The sequence below is a fragment of the Mycteria americana genome, chromosome Z, assembly GCF_035582795.1.
Source record: "Mycteria americana isolate JAX WOST 10 ecotype Jacksonville Zoo and Gardens chromosome Z, USCA_MyAme_1.0, whole genome shotgun sequence".
Taxonomy (NCBI): Eukaryota; Metazoa; Chordata; class Aves; order Ciconiiformes; family Ciconiidae; genus Mycteria; species Mycteria americana.
This window is the reverse complement of record NC_134396.1, coordinates 16,204,379-16,227,305: the sequence shown is the minus strand read 5'-3', so window position 1 is coordinate 16,227,305 and position 22,927 is coordinate 16,204,379. Positions and strand designations below refer to the sequence as shown.

The following is a 22,927-nucleotide window of genomic DNA, read 5'->3' as shown; positions in this document are numbered from 1 at the left end:
TTGTTTTCTAGTACAAACCTGAAGTATCTTTCACAATTGTGGCTTTACCAATTTCTTTATTTTATGAGTTTGTGCGTGAAATTATTTTTCCTTAATACTAAGGAAATAACCTTTTAACATCCCAATATGACTCTAAATTTAATTTCGATGACATTTTCCACACGTTTTCTTCCCTCTCCCAATCTAGTACTTCCTGTACTAGAATCTAGTATTTAGTGACATTTACTTTTGTTTCTTGATGATTAATAAATTCATAGTTTTCTAGTAATGGTTTTTGAAGTCATATGACCCAGTGTAAATTTCAGTCCTGTTTCAATTTTGATAACACAGCAACCATAAAGTACAATATAGTGAGGTAACGTTACACAGACCAAAGTGAAGTTCAAGATACAGCACCATGCTAATTTTATAAAAACTTACAAATATTTACAACTGTAAGTGTTTTCACAATTAGTAGTATTAAGAAAGTTTAGAGGCCTTTGCTCAATGAAATTATGCTTCTTAAATTACTATTCCAACATCGCTACAAGACAGCAGTATTATTAGGTTAGCAGTCACAAGCTGCTACTTAATCTTTCTAACATATATTCTAAGTTTTAATCTGTATCTTCTTCAAAGCTGATGCTTCAGAACTTAAATGTTCCAACAGACTCTAAAGAAAGAATACAAGTATCTGGCTAGAGTGAAAAAGGGAAATTTCAGAAAACTACTTCTAGCTCCATACGAACCATCATGAAAATAAAAGCTCTGTCATAAGTGCAAACAGACTCAAACATTTTAAAAATCTAGGCAGTTTGCTCTGGATCACTTTTTTTGTCTTTGGGTCACCTCCAGTTATAAGGCTGAAATTCACAAAAGACAGGAAAACTTAGGCTACTTCAACATTACCCAACAATACTATGAAACAGGAGCAAAACTGTTATCCTGAGGCTCTGATATGCTCACTATATATTTTGGGGGCTGTTCTATTTTAGACTACCAATTGGAGCTTATCAGGTGTGTTACTGGAATGCATCTTCCAGCATGGCTTCATCCAAAAGTGCACACCTGGTCTGTGGTAAAACACTAATGTAGGTGTAACCTTTTTATTTAAAATTCCTATTAAAATTTCAATTTTCCCCAGGTATTCTTGAAGTCTTCAAGTTCTTTCATCCTTTACCAGAAATGTACCTATCATGCAGCTGTACTTGTTCTTTCCAAACAGATGAGAAATTTTGTACAATTCACATGACAACAAATTGATAGGCTTGTGAAGGACATCTGGAGAATCATTTCTAAAATGCAGTGGGTAGAATCCAGAAGTGAATATTGACCATTTTAAACTTCATACTAACAAACTTAATATAAATCATAGTAACCAATCAGAAAGACAGAATTATAGGAAGAGATACTTAGCAAGTGCCAGTTCATGCTGCCAGCATTTTGATCCTTTTTGACATCAGCTGAAGTCGAGACAAAGGCAGCCAGCAGGAAAACATTAGATAGTTTTATCACCTATTTATTTTTGTATTACAAATAATTTAAGCATGTTATTTAATCATCAAGTGTTAATGTTTGAGAACATTAGGTGGATTGTGGTGTAGCTGATACTTTGATACATTTCATTTACTTTTAAATAAGAAAACCAAACCACTTTCCTCTTCTCTGAAAAATCGAAAATGTATTTCTAGAATTTTAGTTTTTCCTATATGTTACAAATGTGGACCCAGCATCCCAAGGCACAGAATATGCTATTGTTGTTCTTGATTCCGTAAAGACAGAAAGCTTCCTTACTAAACAAATTTAGACAGTAAGTTTATTTACTAAATAAATCTACTTCCTTACTAAATATTCTGCTTACTGAAGAGAGTAAATGAAACTCCAAATGACATACAGAATGTGACCTGTAGAATGCTGCAAAAGACATTTACGCTAAATTTAAAAATCTCTGCTTTATTTAAAAGCTCAGTTCCTCCCTCTTAGTCTGAATTTTGGCAATACTGACAAGTGAGCTGTTGTCCTGATAAATTAGCAAAGACAATCTGACTGCTGAACTTTTAAGGACAGATTACAAAAAACTTACTTAAGCCTGAATCTCTAGCTTGTTCTGTTTTGATTGCTGCTGGCTCTGAAAAAATATCCAAACTGAGAGCTGGAAAAGGATTCACAGGTAGAAGAAAAATTAAAGCATTGATGAAGAGAACCAAAAAAGTAAGTTTCGATTATTTACCTAGCTATTAATATGGATTTTATTAGACACCACAGAAATCCCTTAGAAGCAGGAATGGGAGATTACAAATTTTATTTATTTATAAACAAAACCTTTTCCCAAAGACTATTTGTGGTTATCCTACAGGGCCCTCCCTTTTGGCAAAATTAGCTAGTCACAGAAGAGAATATGATCACAACTACATATTTTGTTTATATGATTTCCCTCAATGATTAACATTTTTAAATTTGGTATATTGGTTTCACTAAATTCTGGGGTCAAAATACACAGTATTTATGGCAACTTTATGGCTATTTTATACTACCAGTGTCAATATGCATCCACAGCTACACAGAGGACCATTAATGTATTTTCCAATTAAATGTCTAATGAAAAGACCATGTGGTAATGCTCAGTAAATTCTGATATTTCAGAATGGTGTTTTGATCACTTTTAAATGTCTGGCATCATAAACTCGTCTCTTAATTAAAGCTGTTCTTATATTTAATCCAGAGCCCTTTATAATCCAAACTATATGCCAGTTATACAGTAAATCTCTCATCTGCCTTTCAGTCATCACCTTTAAGCACTACATGTTCATTCTAGCTAAATGCAGGAACACTTTCCTCTCCTTCAAGATCATATCAGTTATGTTTAATGAGTTTTTTACATTTATTCTTTGGGTGCGGGTTTTGTAATGGTAGATTCTCTACCACCAGAAAATTTTTTACTTCCTTTGATCATACAGTGAATTACATTTCTTTGTGCAAGACTTCCTTAAAAAGGGAAACATCATTAGGACATTGACTTTCTCTTTTCAGGGTATAGACAAAATAACTCAGTAGATAACCAGAATAAGTTATTTGAAGAGAAAGCAAAATGTAAAGAGAGTACTGCCTTACTGAATTATTTTGGCAGACCTACAACCAAGCCTTTATTTTAACTGCTTGATTTAAAGACTCACAGTGATGGTACATACAACACTTTTGGTAACGTTTCCACCTAACTACTATCACCATTAATAAGATGCTTAGTTTCTCCTCCCCATCAAAACGTTCTTCCAGGCCGCATCTTACCTTTCTTTGGATTAAGTTGTGCTTCACAGAATCTTGAAAAGCAGAACACCTAAGCCCATCCCTCCCAAAAGGCAGGATCAACCTTTTCTACATCAGTCCTGAGAAGTATTTGCCTAATCCGCTATTGAAAAATTCCACTTTGTAGGTCATCTATTCCAATACTCATACTTAGGAATTTTTCCCTAACATTTAACCTAAATCTCTTTAGCTGCAATTGAAGCCTATTATCTCCTGTCCTCTCCACAGGGATTACATAGAATAATTTCCTCTCCATGGTAGCCTTTAACATTCTTGATGACCATTAATATGTCTCCTTTTACAAAGTCATCTCTTCTCTAAACTAAACAGCCCCAATCCTTACAACCTTCAAATATTATGCTTTCCAGATCATCAGTCATCTTTGTTGCTCTCTTAAGATGCATCATATCTTTTTTTCAAGTGCAGTCGCCAAAACTGGGCAAAGGATTCAGGCTGAAGACCTGCTCAAGCTGAACAGAAAATGAGTCTGTCTTGCATACAACAGTCCATTTTATGTTTTTACAGTACACTTTAGTCTTTCAATAGCATAGCACTATCAACTTGCTCTCAGCTTTCTACTTACTATGTTTCCTAGACTTTAAGCTGCCTAAGTGCTACCTAACATCTTGTGTTTGTGCAACTCATAATTTGTGAGAGATACACAAACCACTTACTATAATATATTTTTTCCCTGAGATCTCTCAAGGTAAACATACTTTGTTCACCTTGACCTGGCTTTTAACTTCTATGAACTGACTCAATCTATCAACCCTGCACAAAACTATCCTACCAAAGAAAAAAAGGAACACTTTTCTTCCAATTTAAACTGAATCAGGTCAGTAAAAGCTCCAATATAGACTAGTGGAAGGGAAGAGAGTGAGCCACTCAGCTCTCCACTTTAACAACTGCATGTGAAAATGCAGCCTTAGCACGTAACATCTTCCCCTTCCCTGTCCTGTATATTTTTCAGTCTGCAAATTTAATAAAGGTAATCTGTTGTTTTCTCCAGATCATTAATAAACAGATTCCCAGGAATCCTGCTTCCCAGTTTGATTACAAACAATTCTCTTAAAGCATTTTGTTAACGTTTTGTTAATGTTAGTGTCTCTGGGACTGCTTTAGCCAACTCCCTAATATGCTTCAATGAATGCCACCAATTTCAAAGTATTTTAATGCACCTAATTTATCTAAGTAGTCTCTAGTTGCTTGTTCTGTATCTGAATGCTTCCTTCTATGTCACTGATCATATATCAAAAAGTTGACTGCTATGCTAAAGGCAGAGTGAAAACAAGCATTCAAGCTTATTTCCTCTTGGTTTAGCCAAAGACAACCAACTCTCTTCTTGCTGATTTGTCTCCTGTTACTGTATTTTCATTAATCCTTTTGCCCTTCACCATTTGCATCTCATTTAATGTCTTTTTAATTTTGTCTTAAATTTTAGAACGTGTTTATTTTTATAATTTTTAGTTAGGTACTCCAAGAACTTGTTGAATTGGTTCTTTCCTGCCATATGTCTTTCTCAACATGTACTGGAACAGACCCCTTCCTGTACTCTGACAGTAATCACAAAAAGGAAAACCAAGATTATTCAAGATTATTTTCACCATTAGCTGTTACCTACCGATTTTCAACAGGTTTATCTCCTACCTGCTATTTATTTCAAAGAAAGTAAAAACAACAACAACCCTGGTATATAAGCTCCCTTTCCTTGAATAAAAGGTATCCTTCAAAACTATACCATAGTAGTAACTATGAGTATTGCCCAAGTATTACTTTAGTCTGTCACTGTAAAGTCGGATTTACTCAAATTACTCCGCAATAAGTCCTCTGACTTAACTGGCACTAGAACAGGGATAATGTTTAAGTGATAGTATTACAACCATATGTGGCACTAATCAATATAATTTATCATATATGTACATAAGGACTACTCTCTACCTTTTCTACACTTCTACTTGCAGTTATTTTTTTACATGGCCAGTGACAGCATTCATTATCTTGCCAATGAGAGCTTATATTCATTCAGTGATTGAGCATGATTCCTAGAACTTTTTCAGAGTCACTACTTCATAAAATTTGGTCCCAGATTTCATATACAAGTTCAAGACACTGTATTTTTTATTTTCCCAAACTGTTTGCTGATGAAGCTCACTTGTTATTCAAGAGAGTCCATGAGTTTTTCTAAAAATGATGTTATACTTTCTACCACTCTTCTAAATTGTATGTCATATGGAAATTTTTCTGAATAATCTTATATTTTCTTCCAGATTTTTTATGGTATTGAAAACTGGACCAAGAATCTATTCCCAAAATGTGTCTAGCAACACCAGAGTGCTTAAAAACCAGTCTTTTTTTTTTGTCAGTTCAGCTAATAAGGGGTGTTACATCCACCTGCAATAAAACTCGCACCTGACATATTATTATAAACTTAGCAATTTATGCACATTTATTTAGAATATAAAAGTTGACTGACAAAGAAGTGGGCATCTGAAGATCCCATTTTCTTAAGGTTTATTGAAAATAAACATGGAACTGACTTTCTGAATTTGCGTTCCACTGGTGTCAGAAGATGCACAGAAGTTTGAAGTCAGTAGCTTTGAGTTCAAAGTTAACCATCTGCATTTAAGTACCTTTCCAAGTTGGAATGTCAGGAAGACTGTCCAAGTCAGAAGTCAGAACAGGTATGTCCCCACCAAAGAATTCCATCATATGCCGTGATATTTCAAATCCAGAAGCTTGCCCAACTACAAAGATATAACTAAAGAACATTTTGAAGGACAAATACTATCTTGTTTGAAAGAGCAAATGCTACCTGTACGATTTCTTTATATACTGGCATCCTTACATTACTACCATTCTCAAGGAAAATCAGTTTTCTTGGGGTGGAAAAAAAATATTAAAAATCTACATTTCAACAATATAGTGTCCACATTTATCCACACAAAACTACTAAAAAACTTTAAAACTGGAATGTTAACTGGAGATCTACACAACACCTGCTATAACATACTCTTACCTTCCCTTTCTTTGGGTTTTAAAGCTCTTTCTTCTTTTTTCTGCTTTGCTTCCAGCAGTTTACGTTTCAGCTGTCGCGCTTCTTTCCGTAGCTCCTCACTGCAAAGAGAAAAATATTTACAAGGATTTAATCTTCTGGGAATGTAAAGCCACTCAGGAGAAACAGAATCAAAGTTAATGAACAGTAAATCTCTGATATAAACAAAGGGAATGGAGTAACTCACTGATGCTAAGAACATGGCTTAAAAATCAATTAGAACCTAAGAAAGTTCATATTTTCATTAGCATAGACAACAAAAGAACATAACAGATGACTTACTCTAAGACCCCATTAGAAATATGTCAAGGACGTGAATAATAAAACATAGAACCCCCATTTGTATTTTTAATTTAATGCTGTAATATTTAACCATGAGAACTACACAAAAAGAACTTGAAACATAGGCACTGCCAAATAAATATTGCATGTGTTATAAAATTCCTTTTACTGAAGTAATAAATCTTAGCATCCTGGATTTCTTAGATGGACAGGCAATGTAGTTGTTAAGCGACAAAGACATGATATGTATGTAAGCATAAATTATTATATAAGAAAATTCATTTCATTTTACAAATTTTACAAAAAAATAATCTGGTGATAACACTAGAGAGAAGAAACCAAAATTTGCAAGTCATTGTGCCAATATCAAATCAAATATCTGTCTTCATAGAATCACAGGTTGGAAAGGACCTCTGAAGACAGCTAGTCCAGCTCCCCTGCTCAAAGCAGGGCCAAACAGAGTAGGTTGCTGAGAGCATTGTCCAGTCAGGTTTTGAATATCCAAAGATGGAGACTCCACAACCCCTCTGGCCAACCACTGCTTGACCTCCCTCAATGCAAAAAAGCTCTTTTGTCAATGAAGAGCAGAAATTATTACAATGCGGGAACATGGCATGCAAGCATATCCCTGCAGCTGTTTTATGTACCTCAATTCTCATCTGTAATATCATTACTCACAACACAATGGCCTTTTTTAAGCAAAGACTTGGAATTGTGGGGTGATGACTTCTTTTGAACTTCATTTTTATTTGTATGTATGCACAAATACAGAGCTTGTGAAAAGCACTAGAAGAAGACGACTACCATTGTAAAGGCATTTAAACAATCAGCTACAGCAGTAGGTCTTAATTTTCAACAGCATGGCAGAAGCTATGCTAAACCAGATTAACAGCTTTTACATAAGACTGCAGTTCTGCTCTTCTATCCTGAGAAGAAAATCATAGGGGAAGGGTAAAGAGTAACTTTTAACCCAAGTAACTCCATTGCTTTTATATAAATTGGGGATAGCATGGTAAGCAAGCTGCATTACAACACTAATCTAGTATACTGCAACATTTTGTTACAGAAGTTCTGCAGCAAGAACAACATACATGTCAGTAAAAGTTATATGTTTAAAATATTTAGAATGCCAGAACATAGTGACAACACCACAGCAAGAGTGGGTTACAAATGGCACTTACAAGTAACAGAGCCTAGCACATCAGAAGTTTTCCTGTAAGAGGGACACACTTTCTCTTAGTTATCTTAAGCTATTGTGGAATGAAGAACGAACTACCTAATGACAACTATTCAACCTCCCCCCCCTTTTTTTTTCCAAATGGAAAGAGGTTTTTGTACAGAACACAGAAGGTCCTAATTCCTAGACAGCCTAATTCCAAAATGCTTTTTCAAGCTCCCTCTATGATCAGTACTAGGTCAATAAAGGACATCGATACTTGGCTTCTTATAGACTCCACACTTCCTACATTTTTTATTTCTAGGCTTGCTTTACCAAGTTAGGTTGATGAGAAAGGGAATCCAAAAAGCCTGCATGCTAAAGAGGAAGCCACAAGGACTGACTGATAGGAAAGCCAGACTATACTCACAAGCCAAATTTACTGGAACAGAACTAGAAGTACTTGACTTTTTGTAAATAGGAAAATGTCAAATTGATGAGGCAGAGCAGAATCAAAATAAGGGACTATGAATCAGTCTGCACCTGCCCCCTACATCTTTGAAGCACAGGTCTTCACAGGCAGTAAATTTGCACTTGGGTTTCATATAACTTAGCTGTTGGTTTGTAACCAGATACGCAGTTGCCTCCTGTCCCTGAAAGTTTCTGTTGCTACAGAGGCTCTGTCTGCTCCATGCTTGTCTCACTGCTCTCTCGGTCCCGCTGCTACGCTGCAGGCTCTCCTCTTGCTCTTGCTGCCTGCTTCTTCCTCTTCTTGCCACTTGCTGCAGCCTGGAAGCTGTCCTTCCTCCCTCAACACAGAGAGGTACTTCCAGAGAGGTGTAATCTCCTCCCCTGCCTACTTAGCACCATTTTGAAGGGCCAGAATGCATAAATGGAAAACGAACAAGTAACACACAACTGCTTTTTCTCTTCCTGAAATGGTATTGTCAATGTTGCATGGAAAACCAAAAAGTATTTTCTTCCTAAATTTCATAATTCGAAAACAGAAAACCAGCTCATTTTTAAAAATGCTAATCTTTATCTCCACAATTTGTGAAGTACCTTTCAGTGAAATTGCTTAAGTACGAAGCTGGATTCCACCTTGCAGAAATTTCTTTTAAAACTAGACAAAATGGACCAAATTTCCTTTTGCCAGTGATTTTTTTCTATAGCTTTTGAAAGTAAACTACATTTTATAGTAAATGAAAGCCATAACTTTCCAAATACTGGCTAGCACTAGCTTATATGTAAACAACAGCTTTTAACCTTTTATCTGAAGTAATTTAGCCTAATTATTTTTCTATAATTACTACAATCTCTTAAGTACATAACCCTCAGTATCTTTTTCTGACTGAAGCTGGAACATCCTGAAAGATAACAGCTGTTAAACAACTTTACCAACAGGCTTATACTATTCTAGGGCCAAGCACAATGGTTGTAACTGTCTCAACCATCTGTTCCTTATTCAAGATCAAGCAAAGAAATAACTCTGCGTATATATGCGTGTATATGCATACATGCATACAATAAATTATATATTGAATGTTTCCGAAGACAAGAATTATAGATCATATTCTTTTTCTCTAAGTAACATTGCCAAAACTCTCTAGGAGACTTAGCTCCAAAAGAAGCACTATGAGAAAAAAGAAAACCCAAAAAACTGCCTGTCGAAGTCTAAAACTAGAATGAAACAATAATATCAAAAGTATTATTCATTTTTGCTACTCATATCAGAGTTGACTGAAATCAGAATATTCATTCTGCAGAAAATTGAAAAAAACCTAGTCAAATGGTTCAGGACAAACTGTGTAACTCCAGAATTTTCAGATTACTTCCTCAGGACAAATAAAATTCTTTCATCTAGAAAATTTCTAGTGAAACCAAGTCTAAGAATCACTTTGAATTTCTGTTTCAACTGTGGCTCAGTTTGACAGGACTGTGCATCAGTTTGGTAGGACTGAGAGGAACTCCAGAATCTAGAAGCTATGAGAACTTGGCTAATTTCAGGTTGAAAACCAGTTACGTCCTAAAGACACCATGCACGGTGAAAGCATCAGCTTTCCTAGTAAACTATTTGAATCCATGATCAACAAACACCTCTACACTGTCACCTTGGTCACCGCTCAGGCTTGTCTTTAGCAGACTAAGTAATTTATACTTTTTTAAGAGTTCTTTTTAAAGGAAAGGATGTTCTCCTAGCTTTAATCACTTCTGTCTACTTCAGAACTCCCTGCAGTATTTCTACAATACTTTCAAACATGGTCTTCAGAATCAGACACACTGATGGGTTCCAGCATTCCTGTAGGGCTCTGCTGATGGTGGACTTGGTACCTTAGTTTTAACTCACCAAGGAACACAAGGTCATCGCTGCACTGAGCACTCACATTATTTTCCGCAATGATTCCAAACCCACGTCTTAGTCACTCCTTTCCAAAATGTCATTCAGCAGCTGTACTATCCCGCAGCTACAACCTGCATTTCTGATTTCCAACTGTATAACCTGGTATTTAGTTGTATTACAAGTGGTTTTTTATTGCATTGTGGCCACTTAGGTATTCAATTCCAATTATTTGTAACAGTCTGTTCTCATATACCCTATTATCTTCTTATAAAGACTTTTTAAAAATAAAAGTAAAAATGTCAGTGGCTTTTAAACAAGTGTTTGATACAAATCTGCCTGTACTATAAACACTGTACCAACTCAGTTATTTTTATAAATCAAAAAAGTCAACACTTTTTCAACCTGTATCATTCCCTCCCTCTAGTTTCCCCAAAAGGCAACATAGTTATCGACTACCTACAAAATCACGCTAACTAGCATTAGTTACAACTCTAGTCTATTTTTTTTGCTGAAGAGTATACCAAACAAAGCATTCTGTTATACCTGGTTAGGAGTGAAGCAAGGCTAACCTGTCTTCATTTCTCTACATCATACCTTTTGCCACGATTAGACTCTGAAATAGTAGTTCCATTCTTTGGAATTCTCATAGTTTTTAATATGTATTAAAAATGAACACTAGTAGAGCAGAAAGCATTGCATTTTCACCAAAGTTGTTAGACTTAAGTTAGATAGGCCTGTTATCTGAAAATGCTTAATCTTAAAAGATGCTGCCCAACTTCCCGCTTTTTAATGCATATGAATTTTTTATTCCACTCTTCCACACCCACTGAACATAAATACCTACTGAATAATTTTTTGTTTTCTATACGATTTTACCATCTTAATATAGCAGATGACAATATATAACCTACCTTGGGGGTTTTTTTCCCTCTCTTTCCCCCCTCCTTTTTAATCTAATCTGTTTAAGAAATGCTTCCTTGCTTACCTTAAGCATCATGGTAATGTCATCAATATTTCATTGACTCTTTTGGCCTTTCTTGTTGGTATCTGTATTTTAATTTGCCACATTCTTAGCCATATCCTTTTTCTTTTTCAATGATTTAATATTTCTTTTAAATCAGAATGTTTCCTTCCTAGTGTGACTTTATTCCACATCCAATTTGGATATCCCTGAAAAATTCTTATAATTTGATAACACTTCTTCTGTCTTTAATTTTCCAATTCAGTTATACAAATGAAATTACATGCGTCATCCAGAGAGTAGTGGTCTTCGATGTCTGGATGGAAATCAGTGACGAGTGATGTCCCTCAGGGGTCCATATTGGGATCAACACTGTTTTAACATCTTCATCAATGACATAGACAGGGCGATCGAGTGCATCCTCAGCAAAACTGCAGATGACATCGAGTTGAGTGGTGCAGTTGACAGGCCTAAGGGACAGGGTGCCATCCAGAGGGACGTGGACAAACTTGAGAAGTGGGCCCATGGGGGATGGGGATGAAGGGGCTGGGGGATGAAGGGATTGAGAGCAGCCCTGCAGAGGAGGACTTGGGGGTACCTGTGGATGAAAAGCTGGACATGAGCCAGCAATGTGCACTCGCAGCCCAGAAAGCCAATCATATCCTGGGCTGCATCAAAAGAAGCGTGGCCAGCAGGTCGAGGGAGGTGATTCTGCCCCTCTAGTCCGCTCTGGTGAGACCCCACCTGGAGTCCTGTGTCCAGCTCTGGAGCCCTCAGCACAGGAAAGACATGGACCTGTTGGAGCAGGTCCAGAGGAGGGCCACAAAAATGATCAGGGGGATGGAACACCTCTCCTATGAGGAAAGGTTGAGAGAGTTGGGGTTGTTCAGCCTCGAGAAGACAAGGCTCCAGGGAGACCCTACTGTGGCCTTTCAATACTTAAAGAGGGCTCATAAGAAAGATGGGGACAAACTTTTTAGTAGGTCCTGTTGCGATAGGACAAGGGATAATTGTTTTAAACTAAAGGAAGGTAGATTTAGACTAGCTATGAGGAAGAAATTTTTTACGATAAGGGTGGTGAAACAGTGGAACAGGTTTGCCAGAGAGGTGGTAGATGCCCCACTCCGGAAACATTCAAGGTTGGGTTGGACAGGGCTCTGACCAACCTAATCTAGCTGAAGGGGAGCTGGGCTCCCTGGGGAGCTGGGAGTTGCAGGGGAGTTGGACTAGATGACCTTTAAATGTCCCTTCCAACCCAAACCATTCTATGATTCTATGATTCAATCATGAACACTATTTGACTGCTAATCTGTTAGCCAGCAATGAAGCAGATCAACTTGTCTCAAACAATTCAGCTTGGACCTAATGACTGAGAAGTACCTTTTCGTAACTTCAACATAGCAGAGGTACCTTAACGATTAATTTGCAGTTTTATGTACTTCATGGCAAAGCAGGCCTCAGACACACAGAAGTATTCGTCTGGAAAATCTTCCTCTATCTTCCACGATCCCAAGGTTAAAAGATTATTTTCATTGATTGTTTCAATACAAAAGCTGCAAAACTCTAAAACGGTTTCAGAGACTAATGTCACAAGCCATATAAAGTTAGAATACCCTAGAAGCCTAGAGACATCCATGTGGCTGGACAGACTCCACATACAATCTGATGGAGACTGCTTGACCTTAATGCTGCTACTGAATTTGAAAGATAGCAGGTTTTGGCAGATCAAGATTCCATCTCTATGAAATACAATGGGAAGCAGTGGCTTGAACACAGGACTAAAGGTTGATAAGTAACTCTTGTCTTGGGTCTGTCACTAAGGATCTAACCAACAAGTGAGCAAGCACATACTTGCTCCACTGTGCCCTTAGCTGATGAGCTGTGAGCAAGCATAGATCTGAAAACTCATGACAGTATTGCTATGGTATGGAGTTTCAGTACCTTAGCCATTTTACTGACTCAAGCTAAGTTGTTTTTTTGGCTTGGTTAAAGTCCCTGTAGTACTTGTTTCCTACAGGAGATCTTCCATCTCTTAGCTTTTAGCTGTAGCAGTATTAAAGCTTTATATTACAATATACTTTTATCTTAATAGCAGGGTTTTCTGCAGTTATCTTTATAACATCATATATTCCATGCTTCAGCTTTCTAATAAATCTATTTTATTTTTCTTTTGTATTTTAAATCAGGAATCAATACTTAGTTAATAAGGAATAAAATCAATTGGAAATTTAGCCAAATATTGTAAGTTAAATGAATACACTTGTTTCTAAGTGCCATGTATTGAAGGTGTCTTGCTGCAAGTAGGGGTCTTCTGAATTTACAAAGTAACTACTTAATTCAAAAGGAAGAAGTTTTATATTTGACTTCACTTTGGCAGAAGAAAAGAGAACTGATTACAGAAATAAACACTAATTGTGACTTTGGTGTAAGTGACCATATGATTATACTTGCTATGCACAAACACAAACGCACCCCTCTTTCTCTGTATACATCTATATGTTGCTGTACTTGTATGCTTATGCAGACGTGTATATAAACCATAACCGGCTGTATTTATTTAAGCATATAAAATCTGTAACTAATAAAATCTATATGATACATAGACACAAATAAGACCTAGAGAGGCACAGTAACTTATTCAACTGTGATTTAGGGAAAAGGTGGTTGCATATATTCAAAACTGTAATTTAGATATTCCCCATCCAGTGATGACAAAGCTCAGCAGATGCTAAAATTCATTTGATGCCTATATTTTGATCACAAAATGCCTGAAAACTTTGCCTTCTACGCATTTCCAAATTTATCCCAACTCCAGTCTAAACTTCACTACAATTCAGAGTATTCACCACTCCCCCTCTAAACTCCACGTAAGCCCCTAGAGTGGCCCAAACTGCTTGAGGTTACCCTAGCACACAGTCATTCACTGACCCTGGTACAAACAATATAAACAAGGCCATGTTCTTTCAAAACTTCAGTACTTCTGTGGTGTCAAAACTATACAGATAGCCCCACAGTCAGAGGATTCACTCAGATAAACGTGAATTTATAATGGAGGAACTATTCAGTGACTGAACAACTGAAAGATTATGGTGTATTCTGCATCACTGGACCTGTTTTTTTTCTAAAAGGTATGCTGTAGTTGAAACAAGAATTAATTCAGGGAAGTGCTGTTTTCTGTAAGAATGAGTATTAGATTAAATTATTACTTTTGATGGCATAGCATGTTATTTCCCTTCCTCTTTCTATGGTATTATAATTACATTGGTTTTATTTTTTTTAAAGGCCATTTCCTTTCATTTGCTTTTGCTGTCTTCCCATTCAGGAAAATTACTAACTGGCTATCCTTAAATGGTAACATTATTTAGTAAGTGTTGTTCAAAGTAAATATATCACAACAAGAGAAAAAAAAAAAGAAATATTCTTATTCATTTCACAAAGTCATTTTTAAATGTTATAAATAATAAAAGCATGTCAAGATTTTCACCTAAGTTTAATTTTTATATAAACATCATCCTTTAACATCTTAATAAAATAAAATGAACACTGAAGTACTTCAACACTGCTCATGTTAATTTCATAGCAGAATAGATGATTCTAATTGAGTTTAGGTAAACCAAATAAAAATCAAGCTGTAGTACAATATTATCTCTTCATAATGTAAGCTAATAGCCTGGAAAGAAGTCCCGGATTCAATCCCCTCCTATTACAGGCAGTCACATTTCTTTTCCCAAATTTATTAATTCTGTAAAAAGCACATTCCATATTCTCTTTCTTAAATTTATTAATGATAATTTTCAATGCCTATTATATCATTAGGAACCCACGGTTTATATGGAAAGATCATTCTAGAACTGACAAGTGGACACCTTAATAATATCAGGGACAATGAGGAAGAATCCCCCTTCAGATGATAGCTTTCGGTTTCTGCTAGATACCCTTGAAAAATGCGTAATATTCTGTTTGAGAATTCCAATTCTAAGTTAAAATATAAATAGTATTTCCAAATAGAGAACTCTAATGATAAAACAAAACAATATAAAATGTCATGTTTGTACAACTAACTGATTTGAAGAATGTGTGGAATAATCAAGGGAAACATCTGCTCTACAATGTCAGTTTTGAAGCCTCTTCTGATATTCCCCCTTCTGCCCCTTGGGGTACCTGCAGAACATACAATTCTTGGAATGGATAGCAAGTTCCCACATTTGGCATGTATATCCAAGACTTTTCTAGGGTTCAAGAATCATATTTTTGTCTGGATTACATTACTGTTTATCTCTGGCACTGCAAGAATTTTACAACTAGAAAAAGTAGAATGAAAATTACGGGTTTGGAATATGCACTGTGTCTTTTTGCCAGCCTGGTTTTGCTGTAGGAGTCAGACATATGTCTGTCTGTCTTCTGCAAAAGGTACATCACAGTTGTACCTCAAATAAGATAATGATATAAAAATGGTAGAAGAGATATTCAGCAGAAGAGATATTCACCACATTGGAAACTTGTAAATTGAATATTTTTATACATCTTCTGGGCCATGTACGGACACCTGTGCTAACGCTAATGCTAACAGTTAATGCTGGTTTTGACTTTAACAGTACTTAGTACATTACAGTTTGCAATTAGTACTGTAACTCTTTGCTTAAAAAACTTCTGCACTGAAAGAGTTTATGAATGAATTGCCAGTATTTATATATTTTATCTAGGACTACTGAAAGATTGCAGTGCTGAGATCTAATAGGACTGGCATGTTTACTAAAGACTACATGGACAACCATTACTGTCTTTCCTTTTCTATAAACCTGAGTGTAAATAAGTGGATCACATAATTAAAGCATCAGATAACTGGCACTCTATTTTAATGTAATTACGCATACTGGACTATAAACAACACTGTATGTCAGCAGCCTCGGTACTGAGCAATGAATTCTCACAGGCTGAGACTCATGAAGAATGTTACCATTCTGCTCTGCTCTGTTGGGAGAAGCTCAGCAAAACAGCAGGGCCCGCAGACTGGGCATGAAGTATAAACTTGTGCAAGAAGAAGATAGATATTAAGGGAGAAGCAATATATCTCATTATGGCAACTAAGACAGATGGAGAGGGAAAAAACCACCACAGGTTTCAGGGCACATGAGCTCTTCTTCAGCTAATTTATTTTTCTTCCACAGTTTGCTTAATAAAAGGTATTAGCTTTCCCTACGAACTTTCTTCACTTACCTTGTTTGGCCACCAGTTACACTGCCAGAAACTGCAGATGTATGCACTGGGGCATGTATAGAAGCATGTATCATAGTTGTAGCTTAAGGCTGGTTTTATGCACTATCTGTAAGTCTATGTTCACAGTAGATTCTGGTACAGAACCTAAATTTTCCCAGTGTAAGAGAAGAACGTAACTTTGGCTAATGTAAGATAGGCAACACTGTTAAACTAAAACAAATAAACAGAAAAACTGGAGGAGACTGCCAGCAGCTCTCATCCAGGTCAATGGTATATCTATCTGGATTGCAAATGACTAGCTTAATGCTTGGTAGAAATGCATTTGCCTTTTTTGATTTTTTTGTAACAGCACACCATATTGGTCATTCACAGCTGTTGTAATTAAGAGGTTTTGCTCCTCCTCTATCACCTCCAAATGATAGCTCGCAGGATGAATTCTTGTTTTAGGTGCTTACTGCATGATCCTATGACTGTTAAGTTTCACCCTATTTCTACCATTCAAGCTTTTGAGATCATCCAATTTTCCATTAGGATATTCCTATCTAAGTTATTGCTATCTCATTAACATTACTTTCCCACTTTGTACTATGTACAAGCTTCTTTTAACAAACTTTGGTGGTTTTTTTCATATTTAAAGTATTACTAAAAAGCTGAAATAAGAACTATCCTAATAAATTTGACCCAAAACAATAGCTGCCCTTTCAACATAATTTATGTTCTCCTTTAACCAGCTTCTTACCTATTTTACAGTTCTTGTTCTCTATTTCCCTCTCCTGCATTTTAATAATTTCCTCCAGATTAATCCAGAGTAAATTTTATCACATACATTTAGTCTAGAAAAAAGGTTACTTTTGTTCAGGAGATACCTAAAGACAGGTTAGTTTAGCAGAACCTCTTTTAGTAAACCAATTCAAAGTATTTTTCTATTAGCCACTAATTGTTGTCTTTAATTATTCTTACTTTCAAATCTAGACCATTGTATTATAATGTTCTACCATCTTAAAGGAAGCAAACCAAATCCGTAAGTCATTCTCAGAATTTAGAAGGGTGGTTTCACCAGGTAAGTCAGACAAGTTCTAATGTCTTCTAATGTTCTAAAAGCTTTAGAAGTAACATGGATGCTTCCTGTAAACAAAAGAAGTATTAGACGCAATAATACACAAATTTTTGTGGTCCTTCACAAAAAAGGGACCAGAAAGGCAAGGAATTAAACAGTGTGACTAAACAACAAGAACTTTAAGAAGTTATTCAAACCAAATAATTATGTATCTGTAAACCTAAAGCTAGGGCTGTCAGAATAGATTGTAGAAGGTTGTACATTAGAAGATGTATAAAAGGGACTATGATGAGTTTTAAAGAGGAAGCAGCTGAAGGTATTAATGATAAAATGACTGAATTAACTAAAACAAGAAAACATAAAAGAAGGAAGAGGTCACTAGGTCACATGGGATTAAAGGGAATAATAAAGTAAAACAAATCCACTGCTGATAAGATAAATGATTGATTTGTGTTAGCTTTCTCAAAAGAAGATGCTAGGAAGATAACTCTCTAAGAACCTGATCTAATTTGGACATAAAGATGAGTCAAGACCAGAGACACAGGTGTCAGAAGAAGAGATATCAACCAATTAAAGTGTGATAAAGCTCCAGAGTACATCCTCTGGAAGGAACTCAGGAATGGCTGTTCCACTAACTCACCTTAAAAACAATGTTCTATCGGATGACCTGACAGTAACAAACACTGTAGCTTTAGAACAAAAGGGATGACCAAGGAAAGCACAGTAAACCTCATGGGAGCTTCTGGTGAGTAGTTTTAAGTACCTAATAAAATAAACACAATCTTGAACAGTGAGTCTCTGTGTTGTCTCACTAACCTAGTAGTTTCATTCCAATGTGTTGGTGAAGGCATGAATGAACAGAGTAATTGACAACAAGGTGAACAGCTTTAGATATTCAAAAAGCCTTTACGATGAGCCTTTTAAAAAAGAGAAACCAAATGGTGAGAAATGGATTGAAAACAAAGCACATGGTGAAAAAAATGAGCCAAACTGAGACAAGAATAAGCAATTACCTTTTAATATGGCAAAGTTAATACTTCAAGTTAAATACTCTGAAAAAACTGGGTGAGGTACATGATGGTAACATTTCTGGAAGATCCAAATCCAGGAGCTCAGTCAAGCCCAGACAAAATATGGTAATTTCTCATGATTTTGGAGATGATTTCTCAGGATTTCTCAGATATCTCCATGGATTTCTCAGGAATGGAGAATGGAACAAACGGCCACTGTCAGGTTCTCACAAACTCTGATTAAATTCTCTTACAAAATTGAAGGAGATGGTGCAGAGGGAAATCCTTGTACACCTTACACATCTCTGAAGTAACAGAATGAGTTCATGAAAAGCCTCTGAACTTTACTAGGGACAGCTCAATGAAGACCTCTACTAATACTTAGTTGTGGAAAACAGTAACATAGCATGTACACTTATTAAGAAGAATAACAGAAAAAGTATTATAGTGGTACTACAAGAGACAGCCAATATCACTTGATTTAGAATACTATAAATGAAACTGGATACCCCATGTCAAAATGGCACACAGTAATACAGGAAACTCCAAAAGGATGACAAAGATTATTCCCACTATGAAAAATTGCCCCTGACATGAAGATGGAGAAAAATTGAATTATTCATTTCAGAAAGAAAATGAGACAGAAAACATGAAAAAGGGGAGTAAAACCACAACATTGCAGACTTCTAATATCTGAGTCAAGGAGACACTCAGTAAAATCTCAGTAATTTAGAAAAAAAAGATAAAATATTTTTAACTCTTCAGACGAGACCACACAATTCTTTTGTGGACAATTTCTTTGGAGTAAAAACCTTCACATTATTAAAAGTATCTCAGACATTTACATGAAAACCATGAACAACTATTTAAAACAATTAATGCTAAAAATGAATTTCAGATGAAATATAAGACTTCATTCCTTCGGACCACCTAATTAAAAATCATCTTATGTATATTGCTGATGGATTCCTCTCCCACTTCTCTGATACAAATGGTACTGGCCACTGGCTAGCCAATTCCACTTTCAGATTCCTACACCATCAATGGAGACAAAGACACTTAGGACAGCAGCATATGCCTAATGGAGATCTTCCTCTAAGTCTCACTCTGACTCTCCATTTTATGAAAAGTGTCATCAGTGCTCACGATTACTTAGTACCAAAATACTTATATCTGCATCAGAGCCTTCAAAAGAAAATAATGCAAGGAATGATGGAAATAGCTTTCTATATTAATACCAGCATACCATGGACATTTTAAATATTTAAATGGACAGATTAAACTAAGAGCACAATATATGCCAATTACATATCACTGTTTCTTGGAAATTGGATAAAACACTTGCTCTGAGTTTGCCTGCTGTTTCCCAACATCTGATAAAAATTTATAACAGATGGAAATGATTGCAAAGTGAACAGCACTCCCTTCATGTTCTCCATTCTGCTGATTTAATCACAAACACACTGAATCTGATAGTAATGAAACAATAGACATGTTGGTGATGAGATCACCAAATGGCTTCCATAAAAACCTATCAGACACTGTAAAATATAGTCACCACAGACATACAGAATCCTTTTCTGACCTGCCATATCACCTGTCTATACAAAATAGTAAATTCTGTCATAGGGGCAGCCTTAAATAAAACAAATAGTCAGCTTTGCTTGACTTGTAATTATATTGAAAAGCCAGATTCAAAAAAGACAATCTTGCCAAAAATGCTTCATAAAGTTAGCTAGCCTAGACATTTCTAGATTTTAGCATCCTTCCCTATTACAAAATGGCAACATTATTCCCAAGTGAGTCTGCTCTGCAGTCTCTATATAATGCATATTTTAAGCAAACAAATCATATTCAAATGCTCTACTACTGCAAACTACAACTGAGAACTCCGAGTACAAAATAGTTAGTAGTTCTAACAACGTAAAAAAAGGCTCCAGGTTAAGCATGTGCTGAGGTGTTTGCAGGATCAATGCCAAATTGTCTGAAAGATCAGCTAAACATTCTAGTCAATCTACCTATTGTATTCCTCCACAAGCAAGTACAGATTCTCTTTTTTAGTAAGACTCAAAATGAGCAGATCTCTGAAGAGAAACAAAATAACTTAATTCTTCTAAACCTCAACATTACATAAAATTGCTTTTCTATACATAAAAATGTCATCAACTTAATGTCAGTTTAAAGACTGATTTGCAGAATGTTTCAAGTCTAGAAGCAATCACTGAGCCTCACTCAAAGCTAACAAAAAGCCTCCTCTTTCCAATAGTACTGTCTGAGCCTCAAAGGATCCAATGGGGTGCTTCATTCATTCACCGTGAGGATCCTTCCTGGCTGCCCCCTCTTCTAGGGGCTCCTCTGATTCAGACAAGAAAGAGCTGACAGAGAGAATTTTTCTGGCAGCAAGGAAAAAAAAAACAAACAGCTGGAGCACTGCCTTTCCCAAGCCCTCTTTTGTCACATGAAGGGACCACATGTACATGATGTGACAGGGGAGGGATGCAGGACTCTCTGGGAAAGTCAAAAGCCAGGATTTCCACTGTCAGAACAATTTCTCTGGCTTACACCATACTTCTTGTCCAGGTATGAGGGACTCCTGAAGACAGAGAGTGCTAGGTAGGGGATGGCTGAGATGCTCTGGTAGCAGCATCCTGCTCCTTGCTTCCCTTTTCCTGTTTAAGGCAGAAAACACAGGCATACACAGTAAATATAGCACTCAGGGAACTGATCTTCAGAGATGCACGGCACAATGCATTCACAACAAGCCAAGTAGTATTTCAGGAATTCTCTATCTCTGGAAAAACTATGTAGCTCACTCACCAGTCAAGCACCATAGCTCAGTCTACAACTGCTTCTGTATCAGAACACAAGGGTGGTTAAGAGGACCTTTTAAGAACCCCTGGCCTTATTTTTATGATCCCCTCTATCTAAATATGCTGACAGAAGGAGCAGACCGCTTCCCTTTGGGATTTCAGTGAGAATGGGCCATCAAGTCCCCCTGGCTGTCCAGTGAAAGAAGAGATCCCTCATGTCTCACTACTTCCAAAGTTTGTTCATGATTCAGAATCCAGATGTTAGAGACAGAATGCAATTAGAGATGCTGGATATGGACATTTTGTATGCAAGGTGAATTAGAATGTAAATAGAGATTTGAATGAGCCTGAAAATGATATCCAAACAAATATGGGACAGAAACATCTTCAACAGGATGTAAGCTACAGGTGTTATTCACTGTTTTTCATATGACAAGGACGTGCGGGTATAAAATGAAACTGCAAGACAGGAGATTTAAAATAAACAAAAGGAAATACTGTCCACATTGCTTACAATTAAATTGAGGAATGTATTGCCACAACACATCATATAGACCAAAGGCATGAACAGGTTCAAAGCAGCTAGATCTATTAACAGAAGAAAAATGCACCAAAGAGCATTAAACACAACAGGCCAAATGAACTTTCTGACTAAGTAAGCCTTAAACTTGAGATTGTTGGAAACAGGAAAAGTTCCCCAGTAGTATCTTAGAACTACCCTGTCAGAGACAGGATATTTGGCTAAATGGATCTTTGATCTAATCTAGCATAGTTTATTCTTAAATCAATTATGACTTCTAAAAACCTGACATTTATTACTTTGACTTAGCAGCACATAAGCGTGGAGTGATATTTTCCATACTGAAGAGGTCCATGTCTAAAGGTGCACAAATATATTTGGTTTTTTGCTTGATTTTTGGATGAAGTAGCTCTTATGTAAAAATATTCCTCAGAGAAAGTGATCTGTCATTTTCTGGTTTTGAATGGAGGGAAAGCAAGCTTTTTCACAGCTCTAAGGAAGATCATCCTCTTTCTTATCTAACTGGAAAAGCTTGATATAACTTTGAAAGCAACAGCTGTGACATATGTAAAGGTAAAACAAAAAGAAAAAAGTTTCTTTTTTATGTAATGCATGAATGGTTAAACAAGGAAGGAGTTTAATAGTCATTAGATGGATTTTGAAATATAATCAAAGCCCTACTCAGTATTCAGGACCTGTGTGAACTTCTTCCATATTGAATAGTTAAAGCGTGACTATTATGCCACAGCTGATGTAGAGTTATCCAAAAAAATGCCTGAAGACTATAGAATTAATTACACTGATGCATGCACAATCAAAAAAAACCTCCTCTAGCTTCCCACAGTGTAATCAAGCATGTATTTCAGTATGCCTAGTATATTCCGTGCATCTGATTTTTTTATTTCAACTATGAAATTAGTCACAAAAATCAACAACACATTAGCTTCACAGTAAGACTACTAAAAAAGAATTCAGCAAATTAAAGTGATAGTTCCTATAGCAACTATTAAAATCTGTGAAGTCTGTGAAGAACAAAAAGTAAGGTCCATTAACTCAGAGTTATAGAAGCACAATCTGAGCTCTAGATTATTTTACAGCAGAATATTTGAGCTGATCTGCTCCTCACCCCAGATGGACTTCACATTCTTATGAAGTAGCTCCATCTCTAATCTCTTCCCTTTACCCATTTCCTTCTCACGTGAAGAAAGAATGGCTCCAAAATGCCTCCTACATTATTAT

General features: G+C 36.2%; 1 protein-coding gene across 2 annotated transcripts in view; it reads right to left on the bottom strand.

Moving 5' to 3' along the window:
* CWC27 (CWC27 spliceosome associated cyclophilin) overlaps positions 1–22,927 on the bottom strand; it is a 122,899-nt gene that overhangs the window by 29,934 nt on the left and 70,038 nt on the right. Inside the window, exons 11-12 of one of the 2 annotated variants that reach the window (XM_075526881.1) lie at positions 6,299–6,396; positions 2,063–2,131 (exon numbers count right to left, since the gene is read on the bottom strand). In XM_075526881.1, the coding sequence (XP_075382996.1) occupies positions 2,063–2,131; positions 6,299–6,396 (167 nt within the window). The remainder of the gene's footprint in view (positions 1–2,062; positions 2,132–6,298; positions 6,397–22,927) is intronic. The other variant, XM_075526882.1, reaches the window with a different exon arrangement.